Here is a 21,604-nt window from a genome sequence, read left to right as displayed (position 1 = left end):
TTGTCGTGAACAAAATAATTTCTCTGCTACTGTAAGTTAGCATGTGACAAAGCAGGTTATAGTAGAAGTATCACCATCACATGTTACAGTAAAAGAATCAACAGTAGTTTACAAACATAACAGCAGCACCTACCACAGATTTGGGTTTGCTGATTGCCACCAGATTGGCCAAAAAATCTTCATCATACAGCTGGCTAAAAACATGGGCATCATAAGCCACCATTATGGAGACTTCTTCCATCATTTTGTCAGCAAGCTCCCATTACCAGCAGCAGGTTCACTATCCAACCATGAACCTTAACTCAGCTCTTTGTTGGCTGCCCACACCCACCGAAAGAAGCTAGAGTGGGTGGAGTGTCACTAAAAAAAAGATCAGCAAATCAAAGCAGCTCCTGTACGTAGCTGGCCCCTGGAGATCCCTCTTATCTTTGCAGGAAATGTATACATCAAAAACACCTATTCATACTCTCAACAGAGAACTTGGAAAAATCATTTATTAAAATCCTGGGAAAAGGTGCAATTTTCCCCAATGTGCTGAATGTGAAAGGCAGCAGCCAGATTACTGTTAAAAACAAAACACCAAACTCTCAGTTCTTCAAGGTAGTACTGAAATTGCTCCTTTTTTGTCCCAAAAATATTTCTAAAAATTCATTCTTCAAATCCAGTATTTATTCTCGGGAAGACGATTTTTCTTATTGGGAGAATATGGCTTTCTAGTGAACTTCTTGTTATGCTTAGTCAGCAGATTCATAGAAGAGGAGTATATGGTGAGCTCTTTTATGCTTTCCTTGGAATTTTTCAAAAGTATAAAAGTCTATCCTCAAAATGTTTTTAAAAAGGCCACTTCTTTCGTGCAGTTTTGGGTAGGGTATTTTGTGCCATCTAAAGTTTTTTTGGAACAGCTACACTAAAATTAAAGAACCTGATAGGTAACTCTAGTTATATCAAATTACATGTAGATCCAGTTGTATATACTTTGAAAAGCTAACAAAAGTTAGTTTCTTGTAATTCAATGCAAAACTGTCACCTAAAAATGCAAAATCTAATGAAAAATCCAGTTTTATCTAAGCAAATTATATTCTAAAAAAGCAAGCAAGCATTTTTGTTAAAACAAAAAAAAAAAGAGAGACATTCAAATAGATTTTTTTCTAGAGTTTAGCATGAAATACCCCAGACTGGTCTTGCTTTCATACAAACGTAATATGTTGCTGCGGTCCAGTAGTCTCAAATAGATTTCATACAGTAGCCCAGTGAGTTGCTTCCTGAGAATCTTACTTGCCAAATCATTTATCATAAGTTTCCATCTGACAATAAAACCCAACATACCAAAGCTGAAAAAATGCGTTTAGAAAAAATACAAAAACCTGAAAGTTATCAAAATTAAAATGTAGCTCTACAAAAAGGCAAGAAGAAGGATTTTAAAATCCATTTTACAAGGAAGACTAATCCAAGGCAAATTAACACAATTAATTGTGTAGCTCGGTGCCTTTATTTAGTCTCTTCCATTACACTTTGATCCTTTCCAGCAGTATTTTGTTCCAGTGATGAAAACTCTGATCAGCCTGAGAAATGTAACACCATTTCAACTGTGCATTTGTCCCAAATCAGAGGAAATGCTGGTTGCCATAAACCTTGTGACGCTTTCCAGTCCAAATTGCCAGTAGCATATGGTCACACGCTTGCTTTCCAGAACAAACAGGATAAGACCAAACTTGCTCTTCTTTTTTCCTGTTTCTCTTGAATATCTTCATCAAAGACTTCATGGATATTTAAACATCACCAGGTTCTATTTGCATTTGAATAAGAAACTTGAGCAACAGCTGTAGTGTTCAGGATTAAAAACCAACATTGCTTTCACTAAAATAGGGGGAAAATGATACGTTATTGCTAGGAAACAGAAGAGAATTCTAATAGGCTTATGACAAACAAAAATGCAGCACTTTAGGTGAAATCCTTCAGATTAGGACAGCTTCTGATCATATTTAACCCTTGCAGGAGCAAGAAAAATATTTTCCCTTGAAGTATATCTGCAGTGCAGTTTTGTGGCATATATTTCTGCTTTTCTAGGTTGATGATAGCTTGTAATATTCCTTGTAATTAATCCCTTCAGCAGGGATGATATAGATGAGAAGATAAGGTGAAATCCAGGAAATAATTTCTTCCTCCGAAAGTCCATCAGTTAGAACGGACTTGATATACAAAAATCACTTCAGATTTTCAAAAGTACTTTAAACAAGTATTGTTCTCCTCTGCTTTGTGGCTTCAGCTTTCTCAGGCAGCAATACTTGATGTTGGTGGAAGCCGGTTCTTCTTGCTCGACATAGTGACTCAGTGAGTGCATGTATAATGTCTGCATATGAGGTGTGCCGACAAAGGCACCTGTTGTAGGAGGTAAAGAAAGTAATTTCCCATAATTCCATGCTCCTTGCTGGCAGCTGCTCAGAGGCTGTGTGCAGGGAGTGGAATTGCATTTGAACAGCCATGTATGCACAGAGGGAGCAAGCGTACAGTGCACCAACAAACATTCCTGTGTTAATGAGAGTGCAATTTAAATTTGAGGTTAAGGAAGGATGTGAGGATTGCAAAAATGCAAAATAATACCCAGCAGCTAACAGAATTCAAATAAGTAAATCTTTTCAGTTAACCAGAAATGTATGCCACTAAGAAATTATTGGTCACGTTTCCACCCCATTTTACTGTCCCTTTACAAAATATTTCCACTGACTTAATGTGCTACTCCGTGTTTGCTCTGATGTACCTGACAGGAGAATGTGCCTCTTATATTTTTAACCACGGGCTTGCACCTTTGACATGTACTACTTGGATATTACATATTCTGAGATTAACTACTTACCCCATTTTGATTCCTAATGGAGCTTTTATCACGTTAAACTAACCCAAACAAGTTAATTTAATTGATGAACATATCTCTTTTGTCCATAGGACATGACCCTTGTATACCCAGACTATTATTTAACTGAAAATGGGAAAGCAGGGCGTGTATATATATATTCTATGAAAGCAGCCTGTGATCTCTTCAGGCCTGACCACACTGATATTCTAAGCTTGAGTATCGAGTGCCTCATCAGCAAGGATTCTTAAGCACTTTTGATGAATAATATATCAGGCACACGATGTAAAACCCACGTGCAGTGCTAGCTCACGTTCCTTCTCCTTTGAATCAAATACAGCTGCTCAGCACAATGCCAGTTGGGTATTGCAGCAGTCATCAAGGGAGTGGTAAAGCAGTTTCTGTTACAGCTGGTTTTAAAGTATGTCCCCAAAGTGGTGTATTTGGTAAGAAATTTCACCTCTGTGGTGAGGGGGAAACAGGAAGGCAGTATTAGCCAAAAGATGAGTAGGACAGAACCGGAAACTATTTAGCTAATGTAAAAAACCTAACTGCATTTATCAGGATTTTTACACACGCTGGAAGAAGAGAAGCTATGAATGGAAAATTACCAATTTCTCTATGACATCTAGTTAGTGCAGCAAAATTCTGCTTACTCACTAGATAAAATTCTCTCCCTCCGTCCTGCAAGCAGTGACATATGACAAGGCATCAGTATACTTTCTTCGGTATACTAGCTAGGGGTTTTCTACACTGTTGCTGAGCATTTACTGTTGCCTTTTCATATATGAAGCAGAATTTGGAGTTTCTTCAGTCGCCATTACTGGCATTTCATGCATTAATGAAACTGGAAAGTTTGAAACAGGCTTCAGACAAGGAAATTCACGCCTATTTGTAGAACACCTGATGAGTTATTTGATGGCATTTAAAAGAAGTTTAACACAGTTTTTCAACAGATACAACATAAACAACGGCATCCTTTTCCTAACCTTCCTACCAAGTAATAATATGCAAAGATTTGTTTCAAACACAACCATTAAAATAGATATGAGCTGATAACAATAGAAAGTTTGTTTATGCTCCCCCCACTTCCATCCTCCTTGTTACCCAAAAGGAATTGCTGGTAATTAGTGACTCAATGAGTACAACATTAAGCATGACAACAACAAAGTTAGCATTTAATTTGGATGGAGAATAAAATGACTTCAGGTGTCACAGGAAAGCACTCAGCACTGAAAATCTGTGATCAGCTGAGGACAATCTTGCTGCCATCCAGAAAGGCTAGAGCCAGAAGTGACAAGTAAACCAGTTTAAGTGAGCAGAAACTGGTTTAAACCTGTAACAGAACATAAGTTCAGTGCACATAAACCAGTTTCAAAATGGCTGAAACCAGTTTGAGATAAACTTGGTGTAATGTAGTATCAGACTTAAGTGATTTGGGTCAAAATGCAATGTCTGTCCCAGACCCCTTCCTGGTTTAATTTAAACCAGAGTCCCCCAGCATCCCAGCATGCTTTTCAGCCCTGGGCTGGGCTGCGTTCTCTGCTCCAGCGGAGCAGGGCTGGCCACGCCCCTCTGCTCCCTAGCCAGAGCAGGGGTGAGGTGTGGCCAGACACCAGCTGGCATGGCCCCCTGAAGGAAAGGGGGCAAGGAAGAGGTTTATTCCCCACTCCCTCCCCTGTCCCACCAGCATGAGCCTCAGTCAGGGTCGGACAGGTAGGGATGCAGCAACCCCTGCCAAGCTTTTCTCTGCTTGCTCCAGTGGTAGGGGTGTGGCCAGCCCCCACAGCAGCGTGAAGCAAATGGAGACAGGGGTTTAATTCCCCCCCCCCGTCGCATGGACCCCAGCCGGGGTCTGCCTGGCCAGAGTGCAGCAGTCTGTTTCAAGGTCCCCCCACCTTGCTGCTGCAGGGGCGGGGGCACGGCCAGGTGACAGCTGGCATGGCCCCCTGAGGCAAAGAGGGCAGGGAGGGGATTTATTCTCCCCCCGGAACTTGTTGGGGTCTGCCTGGCTGGGGCAGAGCAGCCCCTGTCAGACATTCAACCCCCCAACTGCTGCTTACCTCAAGTGGGGCTGCCTGGCCCTAGCCAGGTAGGGGGTTTAATTCTCCCCTCACTGTCCCACTGGCATGGACCTGAGCTGGGATCTGCCCCCTTCGTTGCTGCAGGGGTGGGGGCATGGCCAGAGGCCAGCTGGCATGCCCCCCCTTAGGTGAAGGGGGCAGGAAGGGGGTTTATTTACCCCTCTGCCCTTGGGGACCACAGCCAGGGTCTGCTAGCCCTGACTGCTGCCTCCACCAATCACTCCCTTTGTGGGGTGTGCAGAGGAATAAGCCCCCATCCTGTCCCCTTCACCAAATGCCAGAGGGAGGGGGAAAATAAACTCCATCCCTGCCCCCTTCACCAAAGGGGGCCATGCTGCCAGTCCTCTGGCCACACTCCTACACCCGCCCCTGCCACTGGAGCAGCAAGTGGGGAGCAACCCTGATGGGGCAGCAGCCCCTGTGATGGTGTCCCGGGAGCACAAGACTCTTTTTGGCAGGGGGGCTGCTCTGCAGGTGGGAGCGGAGTGGGCAGAGCTGCTGCTGCCTGCATTGGGCGAGCGGTGGTGGTGCGCTACGGAAGGCTTGGGGGGCTGTGGCCACCCCTCTGAGCCCCAGTGCCACTGCTTGCCTCGCACAGTCTGCATCTGTGCCCACCCCACTCCCGCCCACAGTACAGCCCCCCTCGCCAGGAAGAGGCTTGCGCTCCTGGGACACCATAACAGGGGCTGTTACCTCATCAGGGCTGCTCCCCCCCTCACTGCTCCAGTGGCGGTGGCTTGGCCAGAGGCCAGCCAGCATGGCTCCCTTAGGCAAAGTGGGCAGGGAGGGAGTTTATTCCACCGCCTGCCCCATGCAGGGAGCAATTGGTGGAGGTGGTGGTCAGAGCTAACAGACCCCGGCTGTAGTCCCCTGGGCCCCCACGTACTCAGTGCCTCTGGGACACAGACATTCCCAATGTTTGCCAGAATCACTACATTAATGAGACTTGAGTGTAGGCAAAGTTCTGTGCTCATTTTTACAGATTTAAGCCAGCTAAACCCATCTACATGACAGACTAAATAGTATTCTTATGGTAGTAGCAGAGGTCAGCAGGATTGGAATTGCTGAGGCAGGACCTTTGCCAGCAAGCCAGAGACTCTGGAATGCTCATCTCCACCCCCCGCCCCGGTAAATTTGTAGCATGCTTTAGGGAAAAGGTCAAAACTTCTGGGTTTTTTTTTATTTTATGCCTGTGCTCTGACTGTGCTGTTTGAATTATTTATTATATGCGTGGGTGGGGAGAAGGAGAATTTTTCCCTGCATTGCTCCATTCTTATTTTAAGTAGGAAAAAAAAAAGCCAGCATGAAGAGGGAGAAAACCTTTCAAATTTGTTCAGACCTTTACTGTAGACTAAAAGGATGCATTTTTTTTAAACCCCAATTCTCACCCCTTCCATCACCTCTTGCAAATCACAGCTCCACACAGAAAACTGGCACTGACCTAGCTTCCCAGTGTAGTGCTATCTAAGGATTTACAGTGCTGTGTAGTGCTGTTTAAGGATTTACCTCCACCCAGCCCCCCAGAAGAATTTTCCAGGTCTGTAGAAGGCAGAGCTTCTCACCTGCCTCAGCACCTGGGATACAGAAGAGACAGTAGGCTAGTTGATGGCAATCCAAGGGTATTGAAGATAAAAAGGTCTTAAAGGTCCATCCCACACCACATGCCTTTTGCCTTAAAAAATAATTCTCAATTAATTCTGGTGTTTTTTCTGGGCAAGGAGTGGGAGCAGAAGAGGGTTAAGTCTCAGGGACTGGTTATTACTGCTCAGGCTTTAACTTAACCTGAAATCCCATGTATTGCTTTTAGCTGAAACTTCGAGGGAATTTGATGGGTGTGAACCTTGCCAAAACTAATCCAGCCAGTTCAGCTTCTGAAAAATGGTGTGAACAGAAGCAGTTTAAAGGCTGTGTAAGTTGGAACCATACTACATGCTGACATCCATCAACTTTCAGCTCTGTCCATTTTGGAAGATTTTATTGCCTTTTCAATGAAATCATGCGTTTTTCTTGATTTCAACTGAATTAAATCTTCATTGAGTTTAAATATTTGGCATTTCTTTTCCCTACTCTCTCTTTTATTTTTGTTCTAAGGCATTAGCAGTTAGTTTTTTACTTTCTAGCTCCCCTACACAGATCGCTCAGGAAAACAATGGTTTGAAATGAATTCTCACTTTGCATTTTCCTTCTGTTCCTTGAAAGCACACATTTTTTTTTAAATCATTATCTACTCAAGTCTATACCTGGAGCACTCTCTTGTCTGAAGTAATCTTTGCCCCCAAAATCCACCTACTTGTTGGATGGGATTTAAGGAGGTCATGGAATTTGAGAGCACAAATCCTATTGAAAGTCGATGGAACCTCTACTCCTAACTGAGACCCTTGAAATCCTGACCGTCTTTTGTAGCCAGGTGTTGCAATACGGAGGGGGGTGGAACAAGTATTCTACAGAACCTAATATAATCTTGGTGATACCATGATATAAACTATAACAGGGCATACTTCTGCCACCTTCATTCTTCTTTAGGCAAAACTAAACAGTGAATGTTTCTACTTGCAACAGCCAGAGATAACCCAGTTATGCTATTCTAATAAGCAAAGTGCTGTTCTAGCTGATAGATGTTACATGATAGCTGATATATGTTAAATTGGGTCACAGTAATTTACATCACAGAATTCCCCTCAGATACTGGGTCAGATAAAAAACCTGACATACTCCAAAAAAAACCTGCTTTGACTGCGTCAATCCTGGAAACAAGCAAAGCATTAAAAATCCATGAGTCATCTGCCAAAAAAAAAATGAATAATAGAAGTATGTATATACCGGAGATACTAACTGAAGGACTAGATAATGTGCACACAGCACTTTAAACACTTAAAGCTACGTAAGTGCTCATAATAAATATGCTGAAACAATCATCTTTAAATTGAAAACTATCTTAAAATGGCAATATTGTCCAGCTGATAGTTTTTTTTTTTTCAATTGAGGCTCAAATCTATTTTTTTCCAGAAAACTGTAGCACCATGATGCTTTGTAATAGAAATGTTTTAATGGACTCCAGCCTAGCCTAGACTGACTGCAGCACGGTTCGACTTCTAGGCATTAAACTGCTATTTTGGAGGGAACTCCTCAGGGTAGAATCTAATTATATAAGATTTATCTGAGAAAAGCAACAGACTTATAAGTGGTTTGGGCTCCTTTCAAGCGGTACCATAAGCATATAACTATGTTGCTGCTACTGTCCATGCATTAAGATTACTCAAATGCACACTGAGTTTATGAACAACAATTGAGGATGAATATTATTAGCATTAAACAGCACCTTACAGAGTGGAATTCATCAACATGAAAAGACTTGGGGTATGTCTAGACTGCACACAGCAGTGCCACATAGAGGTACCTGAGCTAGCTCTAAACCAGTGGGAGCCAACTTTTTCTGCAGGTGTGTTACTAGGTAAGCCACACCTCCTCCCTGACTACCTCTCTGATCTCCTTCCCCTGCCTGATCTGTTGCTCTGCTCTCTCTTCCCTGCCCTATCTGCCAAAGCTCTCTGCTGAATCATTTCTCAGCATTTCGGCTAACCTCAAGTGATGACTTGATCATATACATTCATCATACTTTTATCAATAAAAATCTGCCATGTGCCATGCAAAGTGTTTCCACATGCCACTTGTGGCATGTGTTCCATGGGCTAGCCACCCCTGCTCTAAATCAGCGTTTCTCAACCCGTGGGTCACAAGAAAATACAAAAGGGTCCCGAACAAAATTTAAAAGTGGATTGATTCTCCAATAGGAGAAAAATATGGGAAAATGTGGCTTTCCCTTGCAGGCTGGCAGAGTACGAGCCTGCAAGGCGCTGCATGGGGCCCCCCATTGCTCCCCCTGCCCCACACACTGGTGAGGCTGGGAGCAGGGGGAAGTGGGTCAGGCATGAGGGGAACTGGGTTGGGACTGGCCATCAATGTTTACAAATGGGTCCTGCTACAGAAGAGGTTGAGAATCACTGCTCTAAATAAGCCAGCTCAGATACTGAGAACAGTACAGCCACAGAAGGGGGTTGCTCTACCCAGGTTATTTTACCTGGCTTCTCTGCAAAGTAGCCTGGGTGAAGTTCTGTGCTACTGTGGCTTTACTGCTGCTAGTACCTAACTACTCTAAACAAGCTGGTGCTCTGAGCAAGCTGGCACAAGTATCTCTATCTGGCACTGCTTTGTAGCAGAGTATAAATCTATCCTAGGGACTGGGTGTGGGACTGGGGTTCAGGAATCCAGGGTTAATCCTAATTCTGCACCTGACTTGCTGTGTGGCCTCAAACTATTTGGACCACTCAAATTCACAAAAAAGAGTTAATGATACCTGCCTAGCACAGAGGGAGACTAATGTTTGCACAGTGCATTGAAAATGTAAACTGCTATGTATTATTATTCTGGGGTTGTCTGTCATGTTCTCCCCAGACTGTTTATAAACTGGCAGACTGCCACACTGCACAAGGAAACAGGACGCTGTAGAGGAACCTGATTTAATATTTATTTGGTTGACCTGTTTGAGGTGCCTCATATCACAACAAGTTTTATATAAATTTGAATCTTGGGGTTGGATTGCTACTGACTCTTACACTGGAGCATGAGGGGAGGAGCGGGGAAGGCTGGAGCGAGGAGCGGGGAGGGCCAAGCATGAGGGAGAATCCTGGCACTCACAAAGAACATATGGGTTCTGCTGGGCTAGCAAAACCGTTTTAATTCATGACTCCAAAAAGAGGCATGACGGTGCGCTTCTTATGCAGGGGTGGCAGCCAACCCCCACCTGAGCCTGAAGACTGCAGCAGCAGCAGGAGCAGGAGTGGTGGCCGGGCAGATGCCTGCAAGGCTGGGCATTATCCTGAGCCACTGAGCCATCAGATGAACAGCTGTTATGGTTTATTCTAGTTTAAAAATAAATCCTTTAAAACGTGTTTATCTTTTTTAAAGAGTCATGCTGCACAAGATGATGCAAGACAGCTGATGTTGGTCCTAGTGATATGTATACACATCTAGGCATAAACCTAGTGGGCTTAGGAAAATTTAGGTGGGACCCAATGATGAGGAAGAACAAGAATGACTAAACACATGCAACAGTCAAGTGAAGAAGTGGACAGAATAATTTGAATCTGCTAATTGTAGCAAACCAATTTGAAGCACAGTTGCCAACATGTAAACCTAATGTGGCACCTGAACCTGATATAATAAAGGAAGAAGTGAGAGATGTATGTAGTCTAAAAAATTAAGAATGTCAAGGTAGTTTGACCTGATCAAATAATAGCAGAGCTGGTGAGAGTTCTGGGCAACAGAGGCATAAAATGAAAGACCAGAAGGGTTAAAATTATATGACTAGATAAGAGATTTCCTGAACACTGGTACAACTCTATCATGGTCCTAGTATAGGAGAAGAGAAACATCCATGATTGTAGACATCATTGTGCAGTAAAGCTATTGTCACATGAAGAAGAAAGATACTGGAATGTGTTGGATACTATCATTAGCTGAGTGCTTGAACTCTTACTTGAAAAAGAACAGTTAAGCTTTCATAAGAAAACACAGATGTCATGTCTGTGATTCAGCAGGTGACAGAGAAACCCTTAGATCACCTATATGAGAGCTTCTTGGCTTTTATAGACCTAGAAAAATCATATGACTTTTCACATGAAGCATATGAAGGATGATGCTTACAGCAGTGGCTAGGAACCGCAAAGTGGGATATGATGTCTACCATCGGAAACAACTCTCAGTCCAGTACTGTCTATCACACTGATGGACCATCAGCAGGAAGAGTCACGCAGGAAAAAGTACGAAGTTTCTCTACACAGTCAAAGAGCAATAAAGTGGGTATCTTCTAAAGGCAACCTACAGAAAATGGTAAACCAGGAGTTTGACCAAGTAAACATACATGAGACAAAGGTGAGTGGAAGAATGACTGAAATGCAAGGTAATAGAGTTGTAGCAGATAAATGAAATCTGATTAAACCAGACTGACTGTGTAACAAAAAAAGGGTAACTTGCCACTGAGATGCAGTCCTGGCTGGGGAGTGCTAGAAAAGTCTGGAAAAACAACTCAGAGATCGTTTACGACCACTGCATGCCACTGAGACAGAAACCTCAACTATACAAACTAACACTGCTATGCTGCACGGTGCAGGAGCATGAGAGTAAAGAAACATCAAATTCAGCCTCTACAGGTGTATAAAATGCAATGCTTGCACAATGGAAAGAGTTCAAGGCCCCTGATCTGAGGTTCAAATTATCCTGTGCTATTAAGTCTCAGTTCATCGCTGAACATCAATACAGCACAAGGAAAGTAGCCCATACTTTGATGAAAGAAAGATTTCAGAACCAGGGCTATTTTCTCCTCAAAGGCTTGTATTCCCTCAGAGGGTCTCAGTAGACAAGTTACTTCAATCCTTAATTATACTGAGCCAGTTTCCTACACAATGTAGAAACCACATATTCTACCCAGTGCTTTAATAAAATAAATGAATGCAATTAAAAACACTACAGACTTTTATATGATTTAAAGATGCATGTTTTTATTTAACTCTTACCAGTGTTATCTTTGGACTTGGATGGTATGTACGGGAGAAGGGGAAGAAAGGGAAGGGAAGGTTTTACACAATTTACTGAAGCAATTATTTGCATGCAAATGAAATAACGCTCTACTTAGACTAAAACATCAAAGAGACTTAAGACATTTCCAAACACTTACATATACTGTTCCTACCTCGTCTCATTTTTCTTATATCAGTTTGTCTTTTATCCAAGTAAAATACAATCTCAATAATGGCATCTGTATTATCACTACTGTTATATTATTTTTAGCCAATTTTCATGGAAAAGGAAAGTGTCCAGCCTGGCACAGATACCCACAAGGAAAGAGATGAGGGTGTAATATAGCAGCTTCCTCTTGCATCCAGGTGGAAGGGCTCAGCAAGAGGTACCAGTTGGACTATTTAAAGTAAACGCTATGTCCATGTCTACTGGCTGGCTGGCAACAAAAAGAATACATGCATAGCAGAAAGCATGACTATGGGATTGTGAATCAGATTCTATCACACCTTATTGCTGGTGCAGGCAGACACACACTGGCAAGAAGCAAGCTTCTGCAGCTGGGAGCCCCCTCAGCTGACAGAGCTCCCAAGCTCCTATGGTTGGGACACTGTGCCAGCTGCAGTCTTGCAGCTGCAGAGGTCTACGAGGTGCCCCTGCAGCTGGGAGCCCAGTCAGCTGAGGGGGCTCCCAGACACAGCAGCATGTGCTCCCTAAGCTGGGCACCAGTGTCAGCTGAGAGCTCCCAGGCTTGGGGGTGCACATGGTCCTTCCCCAAGCTGGGAGCTTTGATCAGCTGACAGGGGGCTCCTAGACACACGGCCCCTGGCCACATGTTCAATTAATGGCATGTTAAGAAGCAGATACAATGTTATTACACATTTATTCCACAAAATCTTTGTGGCTTATTTCTCTTTTTATTGCACTATTAATTGTGTGGCCAGGTAATCATGCCCTAAGTGTAACATGTAGATGAGGCTCATGCCTCATAGAAGTTGGTACAGTGAATATACTCCATACATGCTCCCCAGAAGCTCAGCAACTCCTAGAGTTCTGGCTAGTGTCATGTCTTCTCCACAGCAACTCAAGTCAGGGATGTGCCTTAGGCCACGGACAGAGATTACATATTAAGTGGTGTTGCAGGGCACTAAGTGTGTGCCTGCTCCTTTAAGGGCAGAAACTGCCTAGAGAGAGGGCCCTAGGAGCAAGGCAGAAACCCCACAGGTGCAGGTTACTGTGGCAGCAGGCTAATGAGGAAATTAGCCCGCACCTGCACTTGGTCAGCTGACCGGAAGAAGGCAGGGTTCTGGACACACACAAACCTCAGGGCTGGAGGTAGTCAGTTCTCTGGCAGCAGCCAGAGGGGAAGGAATTCATGCATAAAAGCTCTGTGGAAATGTTTGGCTACCTGTCCAGCTGCAGGTAAGACTAATGGGCTCTAGGAGCTCCTAAAGTGCCTGGGGATAGGAGGCACACATTGCTGAGGGAGAAACTGGCCCTCTTAAAGGTGCAGAGTGTGGCCTCCAGTGTCATCAGTATTACTATTGTTAGGTTCTAGCCCAGGGGCTTATATTTCTGTTGTTGTTTAATCTGGTGGACCAGACTGAGGCTGTTGGGGAAGAGGAGGCCTCCTTGGTGCACACTACTATACAGAGCCCCAGCACCAGGGGGCACAGCAACTGGGGGTGTGGAGACCCCAGCGCCAGGGGGCGCAGTTACTGATGCTAAGGGCCCAGGGAGAACAAGAGGCTGAACTAAACTCATGCCTTGTCGCTAGAGACAAAGTCTAAATACCATCTGCAAAGCATGGGGTGTAGTACAGGGGTGGTTTTGGAGCCATGCATCCAAAGGCTCAGGGTGTCTCGAAGCACGGACTTTGAGTCAGTCCTGGCAGGGAATCCAAGGGTAGCAGGACTGTGACCACACAAACTTGTGGGCAGCCTCCCAATTTATTATTCCAACCAACAAGATGTGGCAGCTGAGACTAGAGGGCACCCAAAGGGTGAAGCTGGCATGGTTACAGCACCCTAAAGACATTACTGCCACCTCTAGGGACCCCACCCCATGACAACTGGTATATGTGATTGAAACCGGTTCAAGTGTAACACAACAGAACTTCAGTGCACATAAACAGTTTTCAAAATGGCTGAAACCAGTTTAAAATAAACCTGGATAGATGTAGTATCAGGCTTAACTGATTTTTGGTTAAACTGGTTTATTGAACTTCTGTCCTGGATCCCCTCCAGATTCAAGTTAACTCACAGTCCTCCAGCATCCCAGGATGCTTTGCACCTCCCCTGCAAAACACCCCCTCCCCTTGCAGCATGGATGGGCTAGTCTCATCCCAAGCTGTCTGCTCCAGCTGAGCAGGGAGGTGTGCTCTAGCACTCTCTGGCTTCTGGCCTGGACCACTGCAGGCATGTGGCTGCATTTCCAGAATAAAAAATGAATGCCTGTTCACTTGCTTGTCAGTTCAATCTACGCAGCTTAGACTAACCTGCTAAAACTGAATTGATTCAGCCTCAGGCTTTTTGACTGTCTGTACTTGGCTCTAAAGGTACAACACAGACATAACATTTAATCCTACTCTGAATTTCAATATATCTTCTATAAGAGGGAGAACTGTATGTCAAATTCTTCCCATGTTGTATCCAGTAGAAGTCCCTAGTATAATTCAGAAGTGACTTTGGCTCTTATAATAGACTCCTTTGTTGATAATGTCACTTTAAAAAAATCAACCTAAGAATCAAACTTTTTCTAAAATGATTTTACTTTCTATTGTTAAAAGTAATATATAGGATGACTAAGCAATGAGAAAAACTAAAGATGTTTAGTTTCTGTGTATGACAACATGTTATGTATGGCTAGTGTCGTTGTTTCCACTGTTTGTGCAGGTCTGTCCCAAAGCAAGAGAGACTGAAACAATTGAAGTGGAAAATTCTGGGGTAGTTGTGCACCTGAAATGACATTTAACTTATTTATTTCAAAACTGGTTATATTTCATGCTGATGAAATTCCTTTAACCATGAGTTACTCTTCTGCTTCTACTAGTCTGAAGTATGAGTAAGAATCATAAGAATGTGGCACTGCCTAACATTAATTTGTATGCAGAAGGTTTGCTTTCTATTAGATTCTAAGTCTGTGTTTACCATTAAAATTTAAAAGAGGAAAAAAAATCGGTCTCAGTCCTCAATTGTTCACTTTTGGCTCTATTTTGGACCTTAAGAAAAAATCCTACAGTGGTCAGACAGGACCTCTAACAGCACTGCTGTAAACTAATAGATACTGCTGGTCAGAAAATGAGCTGCTTTCAAGTGAATAGTAAGCTTAATGTAAAAAAGGAAAAACTATATTGCTGCCCCCCATGTGGCTGACTTGATGTAATGTAAATCTGGCTCTGTGTGTATGTGGCATAGTGAATGGCAACAATGTTTGCCATCTTAAGAACTGTTCATGTTTTGTTCTTGGGAGAATAACGGACTCAGTTTCTAATTATGCTATGAAACTGGTGAGGGAGTTGGATCTACCCAACCTGGTTGTTTTACTGGAACCCTACATCAGCATATCATCTTTTGAAGCAGATGACCTGAAGTGGAATGTCTTGCTGATGGTCATCATAATAGCATCGAGGACTACAAATAGCCTTAACAACCCTATAGGGATTTGAGGGAGCCCTCCAAGACCATGGTATCTAACTCATCTAGCCCTGTGGGCCAAATGAGGCCCAGGGTTCATCTGTGGGTCAGGAGGGTCCACAGACCAGCTCCACATACCACAGCCAGCATGTGACCTAAACTGTCCTCACACACTGCATGCAGCATGTGCCAGCCACAGCCCCTTTCATATGGCTGAATTCTTGATTGATAGTGTCACAAAAGAGAAAATAATTGATGTTTTGCTAGTAGTACTTAACAGTGATGAAACAGAGAGAACCCAGAATACCAAAGTAAGGGGCTTGGCTTCCTGCATAACACTATACTATAACAGCAATATCAGTAAAAAAAAAATATTCTACAGTAAGGTAAAGGCTGGAAATCCTATCTGGCATCTCAGTGCTTTTTGTCAATGTGTATTCAAGAGGTGCCTGGACGATCACCTGTCTGGGGTCTTGTGAATCCAGCATTCATTCCTGCCTGTGGCAGGGGGTCAGGCTAGATGATCTGGTCAGGTCCTTCCTGACCCTATCTACTATGAAACTAGGAAACTACTAGGAAACTATTTATTTATATTGCAATGATGTGAAGATCATTTTGATGGGTAATGTTGTATATTAATTTTCATTTATTTTATACAGGTTTCAACTAGGAGCACATGGTATATCCTTTCTCTGTCAATACTGCTTAGTCTTGGAACGTTCTTTTTTCTATTGCAGCTGGACTCTTAGGCCATGTCAATACAGCAAAATGAAAGTTGTAACATAGAAGAGTAGGAAAGATATATGGCAGCATGTGTGTCGGCATGAGCCAGTAACCCAAGTATGATCCTAGGATCCTGGCAGGGGTTATACATTGAAGCTCAGACTGCTATGGCCTCACTGCTATAGTTACCCAGGGTACTTGGCTAACAGTAGCACATACACACTTACCCATGCTACAGTCACACCTTCCTTTTGCCATACTGACATACACTTGGATTAAACAGCAATAATGACCAATAGGGCCTTCTATCACTTAAGTCAGGCCACAGGATTGTGACTTTTCCTCAGTGACACAGACCACACTAATGTTTAGCTGGAGCTCTGAAACTTCAGTGCTGAAATACAGGATGGTGCTCTGTGAATGTGCAAGTCTTGAGGAGGGTGACCCATTGTGAGTACAGAAAACCACCAATCCTCTTACTGCCCTGGTCACCTGTTTCTAAAAGCAATTCAGAGTGTTGCTCCTGACCATTTTTAAAGCAAGACAAGCTTTATAAATAAATTCTTCTGACTCGCATTTGTTCATATTAAATTGCATGTAAGCCACCCGAAACCCATGGCAATGGTGGCTATCTATGTACATTATTAAATTCCCAGCCAGAGGAGAATTCACCATGTACATTATTTACCCTTTAGTGTGCTATAAACTATCACATAATTCAGGACTATCCAAATTCTGAGCAGATGTGGGGGCCACATACTATGGGAGTGGGCCCCCCAGGTCATCCTCATTGTGTAGGCAATGCAGGTTGCACCCCTCCACTATGCAGGCTACAAGCTCCCCAGGCCGCCTCCTGTCACACTGCTCCTCCATCCCTAGGGGTGAGGGCACAAAGCTGAGGCTGGAGGTGGTGGGGGAGCCCAAAGACCCCAGCTGCTAGGGCAGATGGAGTAAGGGGAGAGTGGAAGCTGGGCAGGAATCTATATAATGTTCCTAGGGATACTGGGGAGAGCTCTGTCTCCCGGGAGCCAAAACTGTGGGCAAAGATTTAATTCTAGGGACTGCAAAATATAAATGTTTAGTGTATATATGTTCAGCTAATCAAGAAACTATTTCAGTTCCTCAGATGAACGGTTAAATAAACAGGGAAGGAGAGATGTGGAAAATTCTTTGCAACTTAGTACCCTGCCTGCCCCTCTACTTAATGTCAAACTTTTATGTGATCTTCTATACAAATCCTGTGCCACAGAATTTTGAGGCAAGAAAAAAAAAAGCATTTATCTGCTTCTCTTTGTTCTCCTCTGGAGAGGGCCAACTGAAGGATGCATCATCAAAGCTGAAAAATGTTTTCTTACCCAAAAGGAGAATGTGATGGAAATTACAACAGATAAAGAAACAGTCAGTGTGTGCAGCCAAGGGCAGTAAGACGCATGGGACCAGAGAGCAAGGGCCCTGGGGAAAGCAGAGTTCAGAGACTCCACTCATGAACTGTTTGTGTTAAATAAACTTGTATGGGATTCACTCTTCCCTTTCAAAACACTATGGAATTACACACTACAGCAATGGTATAAAATCCCACAGCTTATAACATGGTTCATGTAGTACTTTGAGCCTTTATTGTAAAATCTGGTAGGTCTTTTGTTGATATTTTGTTGATATTATTGTAACCAGAGGTGCAGCAAACTCCTTCAGTACCCAAGAGGAGGGAGACTGAGAGGAAGGGGGGAAGTATGTGGCGGAGGAAGGAAAGTCTTGTTTGCCTGGGCTTTCTGCACAGTGAGGGCAGCTGTTATTGCTGCAGCTGTTGTAGCAGCATCAGCCCTGTGGTGTAACCTCCCTAGAAGCTACCCCTGGAGCCCTGTTTGCTTCCCCACGCTCGGGCACAGGGCACCCTGGGGGTGGGGGTGCACCATTTAGCTCACCTCTCACTCGCAGGTACGTTGCTAGGGTTGGGGCTGCACTGCCTGGCAAAGACTCCTTTGTATCTATGTTGTATTATAGGACCTTTGCTCTGTTTTAACCTGGTGCAAAATGATCATAAAGTCATGGAGTCTGACCTCTGGGGAAACATCCTCAACATGGGCAGATCACTTGTGTGGCACAGAACCAAAATAATAGCTTGGCCCTGCCCCCTTTGTGGCTGCCCACAGTTCAGGGGTGAGTAGGGAGAAAGGAAGGTGGGAATGATCACCACTGCACTCCAGGTATCCGTGTTCTCTGGAACAGGACCATGTGCAACTGAGGGTAAGACATATGCTATTAGCAGCTTGCTAATGTCTATGTTAACAGCACCTTGCTTATATCAATATGCCCGTACAACATACCAGCAAAGAGTTCCTAGTGAAGACACCGTTCATACAGACATATCTGTGTTTGTGCTGGTATCACTTATTGCAACCACACCCTGCAAAAATGCAGTTTTACCAGTATAACTGGATCTAGCCCAGGGCTTCTATTGGTATAGCTGTGTTGGTCAGGGGTCACACTCTGGCTTGATCCACATTAATACATTTTCCTGGCATAACTATGTCAGCTGTAGGGCATAAAAATATGAAAGCCCCTAGGCAACATGGCTGCCAGTATAACTACCTGGCTGCCAGTATAACTACCTGGCTAGATACAGCTTAGCCAACAAAAGATGCCTTATGCTAGCAAAGCTTCTGTTGTTTGGAAGCCAGCAGAAACCCCCCTTCTGCCACTATATTTTGCAACTTGACTAGAGAGCTCTGTAAAGCTGTTAGGAGCCCTGTGACAGACAAGCCTGAATTTACACCAGCAGCCTAATGATGGGTAGACCAAAAGGGTGTTGCCTAAGAGGGGGGCACCAAAATGGACTTGTTGGGGCACCTCACCCCTCCAGCCCCTTCCCTGCAACTGCTCTGGCTCTGGCAGTAGGAAAAGCAGAATAGCAATGGTGGCACATGGTATAAGAGCAATGGCTAAAGGTTCATTGCTGTGGGAGGGAGATCATATCTCCTTCTTTTGCCTCTGAAAATTAGTGTTCTAATGGCTGCTTAACGTATGTCAGAGACAATAAAAGGAGGTGACATCTCCCCCAGCACCAGCAATGTATCTCTAGCTGCTACTCCTACACTGCGTGCTGTCACCATGCAGCGTGCAGTATTGGCCAGTTATGCCTCTGAATTACATCCCTAGCAGACACTGCTATGCTGGCAGAAGTCTGAATTGTACATATCTTAAAGCACAATTTTTGCTCTCCTTTGCTTGCTTCTCTTACCTCAAGAATTATCAAGACAGAGCAGTCATGGTGGCAAGTGCCACCCTGCCCTAGCTTCTCCAAGACTGACCAAAGATATGGAACCACTGTCTCTTACCTGGAGATCTTCAAAAGGAGACTGGATGCACACCTTGCTGGGGTTATTTGACCCCAGCAGTCTTTCCTGCCTGGAGCAGCGGGGCTGGACCCGATGATCTCACAAGGTCCATTCCAGCCTTAAACTTCTGTGAATCTGTGAAAGAGACACTCCCTAGCTGGGGCAGGCCATGCTTCTAAAATTCACATTCAGCCTTTTCACTCACTTTCCTGTTCTGCAAATATCATGACAAGTTACTAAGAGGATGGACAAAAATAAAGGGTAGGAATGTGGTAAATAATGCTGTTAGATGACAAATGGGCGTCCAAATAATGCTATCATGCTCCAACATGGAGGCTTACAGCCTTAAGTTAGGAAGAAATCTGTTCAGCTCTGGTAGCTGAGAATGAGAGAGAGAGGAAAATAGAAATAAATAAATAAATAAATAAATAAAAGAAACCTCCAGGCAAGTAGCTAGATATTGGCCCATTCATTATTTTGGATGTTGCTAAGCAACGAGCTCTCTGCTGCAGGTCTAAAGCAGCATGAAATTAGCAGGTTTTCAGAAAAAGACAAATTGAATGTAAAATTGGGGAGGTGTCATTTGAATGGGAGAAGGGAAAAGAGCATTAACTTGTTAATCAGATAAGGTGGGCATCTTAAAAGGGCCTTAACTGAGTATACTTTAATTGATGTGGGAAAAGGGCTTTGTTCTGGATGTGCACTGATAGAATCCAAGCATGACTGGCAATTTAATAATTTAATCTTTATTAAAATTATGTCCATTAAAGTTACCTCTTGAGCTAATTAGTTATTAACTTCCTTAAGAGGTTCAAATCCAATCATACCAACCTACCTATTGCTGGTATTAAGGAAAGTTTGCTATATGTTGTGTTCATAGTTACAGACCAAATCTGTTAAATATTCTTCTCCAGCATTTTCGCTCTAGGTTGTCCTGTCCTCATCCTTGCATTCATCTGAGAACTTCTTTTCCTTTGTGCCACTGAAGTCACACAACCTCACTCTCATAGGCTTGCCCTTTCTGCACAAGAAATTCCTTTAAACCTCTTTCTCTCCATGTTTGGCCCTCTCCCTGGTCTTTCTGAGCATCAAAATAATGTATTTACATGCACACTGCACAACTGTTACACAGAGAGTAGCTATTATAATAACCAATAAGAACTTGTGTAATTGATACACAAAGAAATTAAATAAATAATTATAAAGAAGAATTGGTCTGTGGGGGTTCAGCTATTAATTTATGGCCAGATTGTGGCACTTAATTGCTATTTAGTCCCTCAACAAGACACTAAGAAGTGCTGTATAGCAGTATTTGACTCCATGGGCCATTAGTACTACTGACAGGCACAGAGGGGGGTTCAGGCCAATACAGTGCAGGAACTACAGCATAATGTACTCAAGGGAGGGGAAAAACTCCTTGATCCCTTCTCTCTCACACACCTACAAGGGACGGTGATAATTTAGGCCAGAGGTTGGCAACCTATGATCTGTTGGTTGGATCTCACCCATGGAGTCATTTTATCTGACTCATGCAGCTGGGGGGCTTCCGTGGCATTTCAGTAATGGGGGGCTTTGTCTACAATGATGACAGCACTGCTACAGAAAGCCTTGACTGCATCTCTGCCTCCAGAAGTGGTGGCATGGGCCAGGCTGAAAGCCTGTGCTAGGAGCTAAGTTCTATTAAAGTGCCCCCTTCCCTCCTCCTACTGTGAAACACTGCTGATCCCTGCTGTAGGACAGCAATTCCCAAACTGTGATCCACCATGGTAAGTGGCCTGCAGTTGGTCTTATGTTGATAACACTGGGCCCCAAGCACCTTTATAGTATCATCAAACCTTTAACTGAAAATATTGGCGTGTGATGGGCTGCAAGAAATTCTGAGAGTTGATAGTGGCCCATTATTTTTCTTAAGCTTCATTTGCAGAGTACCTTAAATTAACGTGACTCTTCAAAAACAGGGTAAGACACATTCATTGCCCACAGGAGTTTACCACTTGTGGGTCAAATCCTGTTTTCAGTCATAAGAGCATTCCCACTGACTTTAACTATCTGCCTCAGTAAAGCTAATACATTTCAGCCTTCATTGAGTGCAAGAGATGCATGAGAAGTTCAGGATTCAATCAGGTGAGACACCTGACGGCATCAGAAAAATAAAATTTCCTTCATCTGCGTGAATGGAGCTGAAATATATATAAACCACCTGCAAATACCCAGGCAGTCAATTACTGCTTTCAGAAAACTAGGATATTGACACATTTCAATGCATGTAATGGCAATAGGGCTTGCATGTTCTTGGGAGCTGAAATCCTGAGGCATCAGTGGGAATATTTCACTTTCCAGTTTGGCTGGAGCTAAATGGAAGCAGCTGAAGCACACTGATGAGGCAGATAGTTAGAACAGATG

The 21,604-nt window shown here is 43.6% G+C and overlaps 1 protein-coding gene across 5 annotated transcripts in view; it reads right to left on the bottom strand.

Annotated features, from left to right (window-relative positions):
• RABGAP1L (RAB GTPase activating protein 1 like) overlaps positions 1-21,604 on the bottom strand; it is a 512,101-nt gene that overhangs the window by 46,809 nt on the left and 443,688 nt on the right. The window contains exon 1 of one of the 5 annotated variants that reach the window (XM_006272939.4): positions 134-2,334. The exons of the other annotated variants lie outside the window; for them this stretch is intronic. Within the exon in view, the coding sequence (XP_006273001.1) occupies positions 134-244 (111 nt within the window). The 5' untranslated portion in view covers positions 245-2,334. Of the gene's footprint in view, positions 1-133; positions 2,335-21,604 lie in introns of those variants that run through there. 5 annotated transcript variants of the gene reach the window in all.

Source organism: Alligator mississippiensis, chromosome 5 (genome assembly GCF_030867095.1).
Source record: "Alligator mississippiensis isolate rAllMis1 chromosome 5, rAllMis1, whole genome shotgun sequence".
Taxonomy (NCBI): domain Eukaryota; kingdom Metazoa; phylum Chordata; order Crocodylia; family Alligatoridae; genus Alligator; species Alligator mississippiensis.
This window is presented reverse-complemented; position numbering and strand designations above follow the sequence as displayed.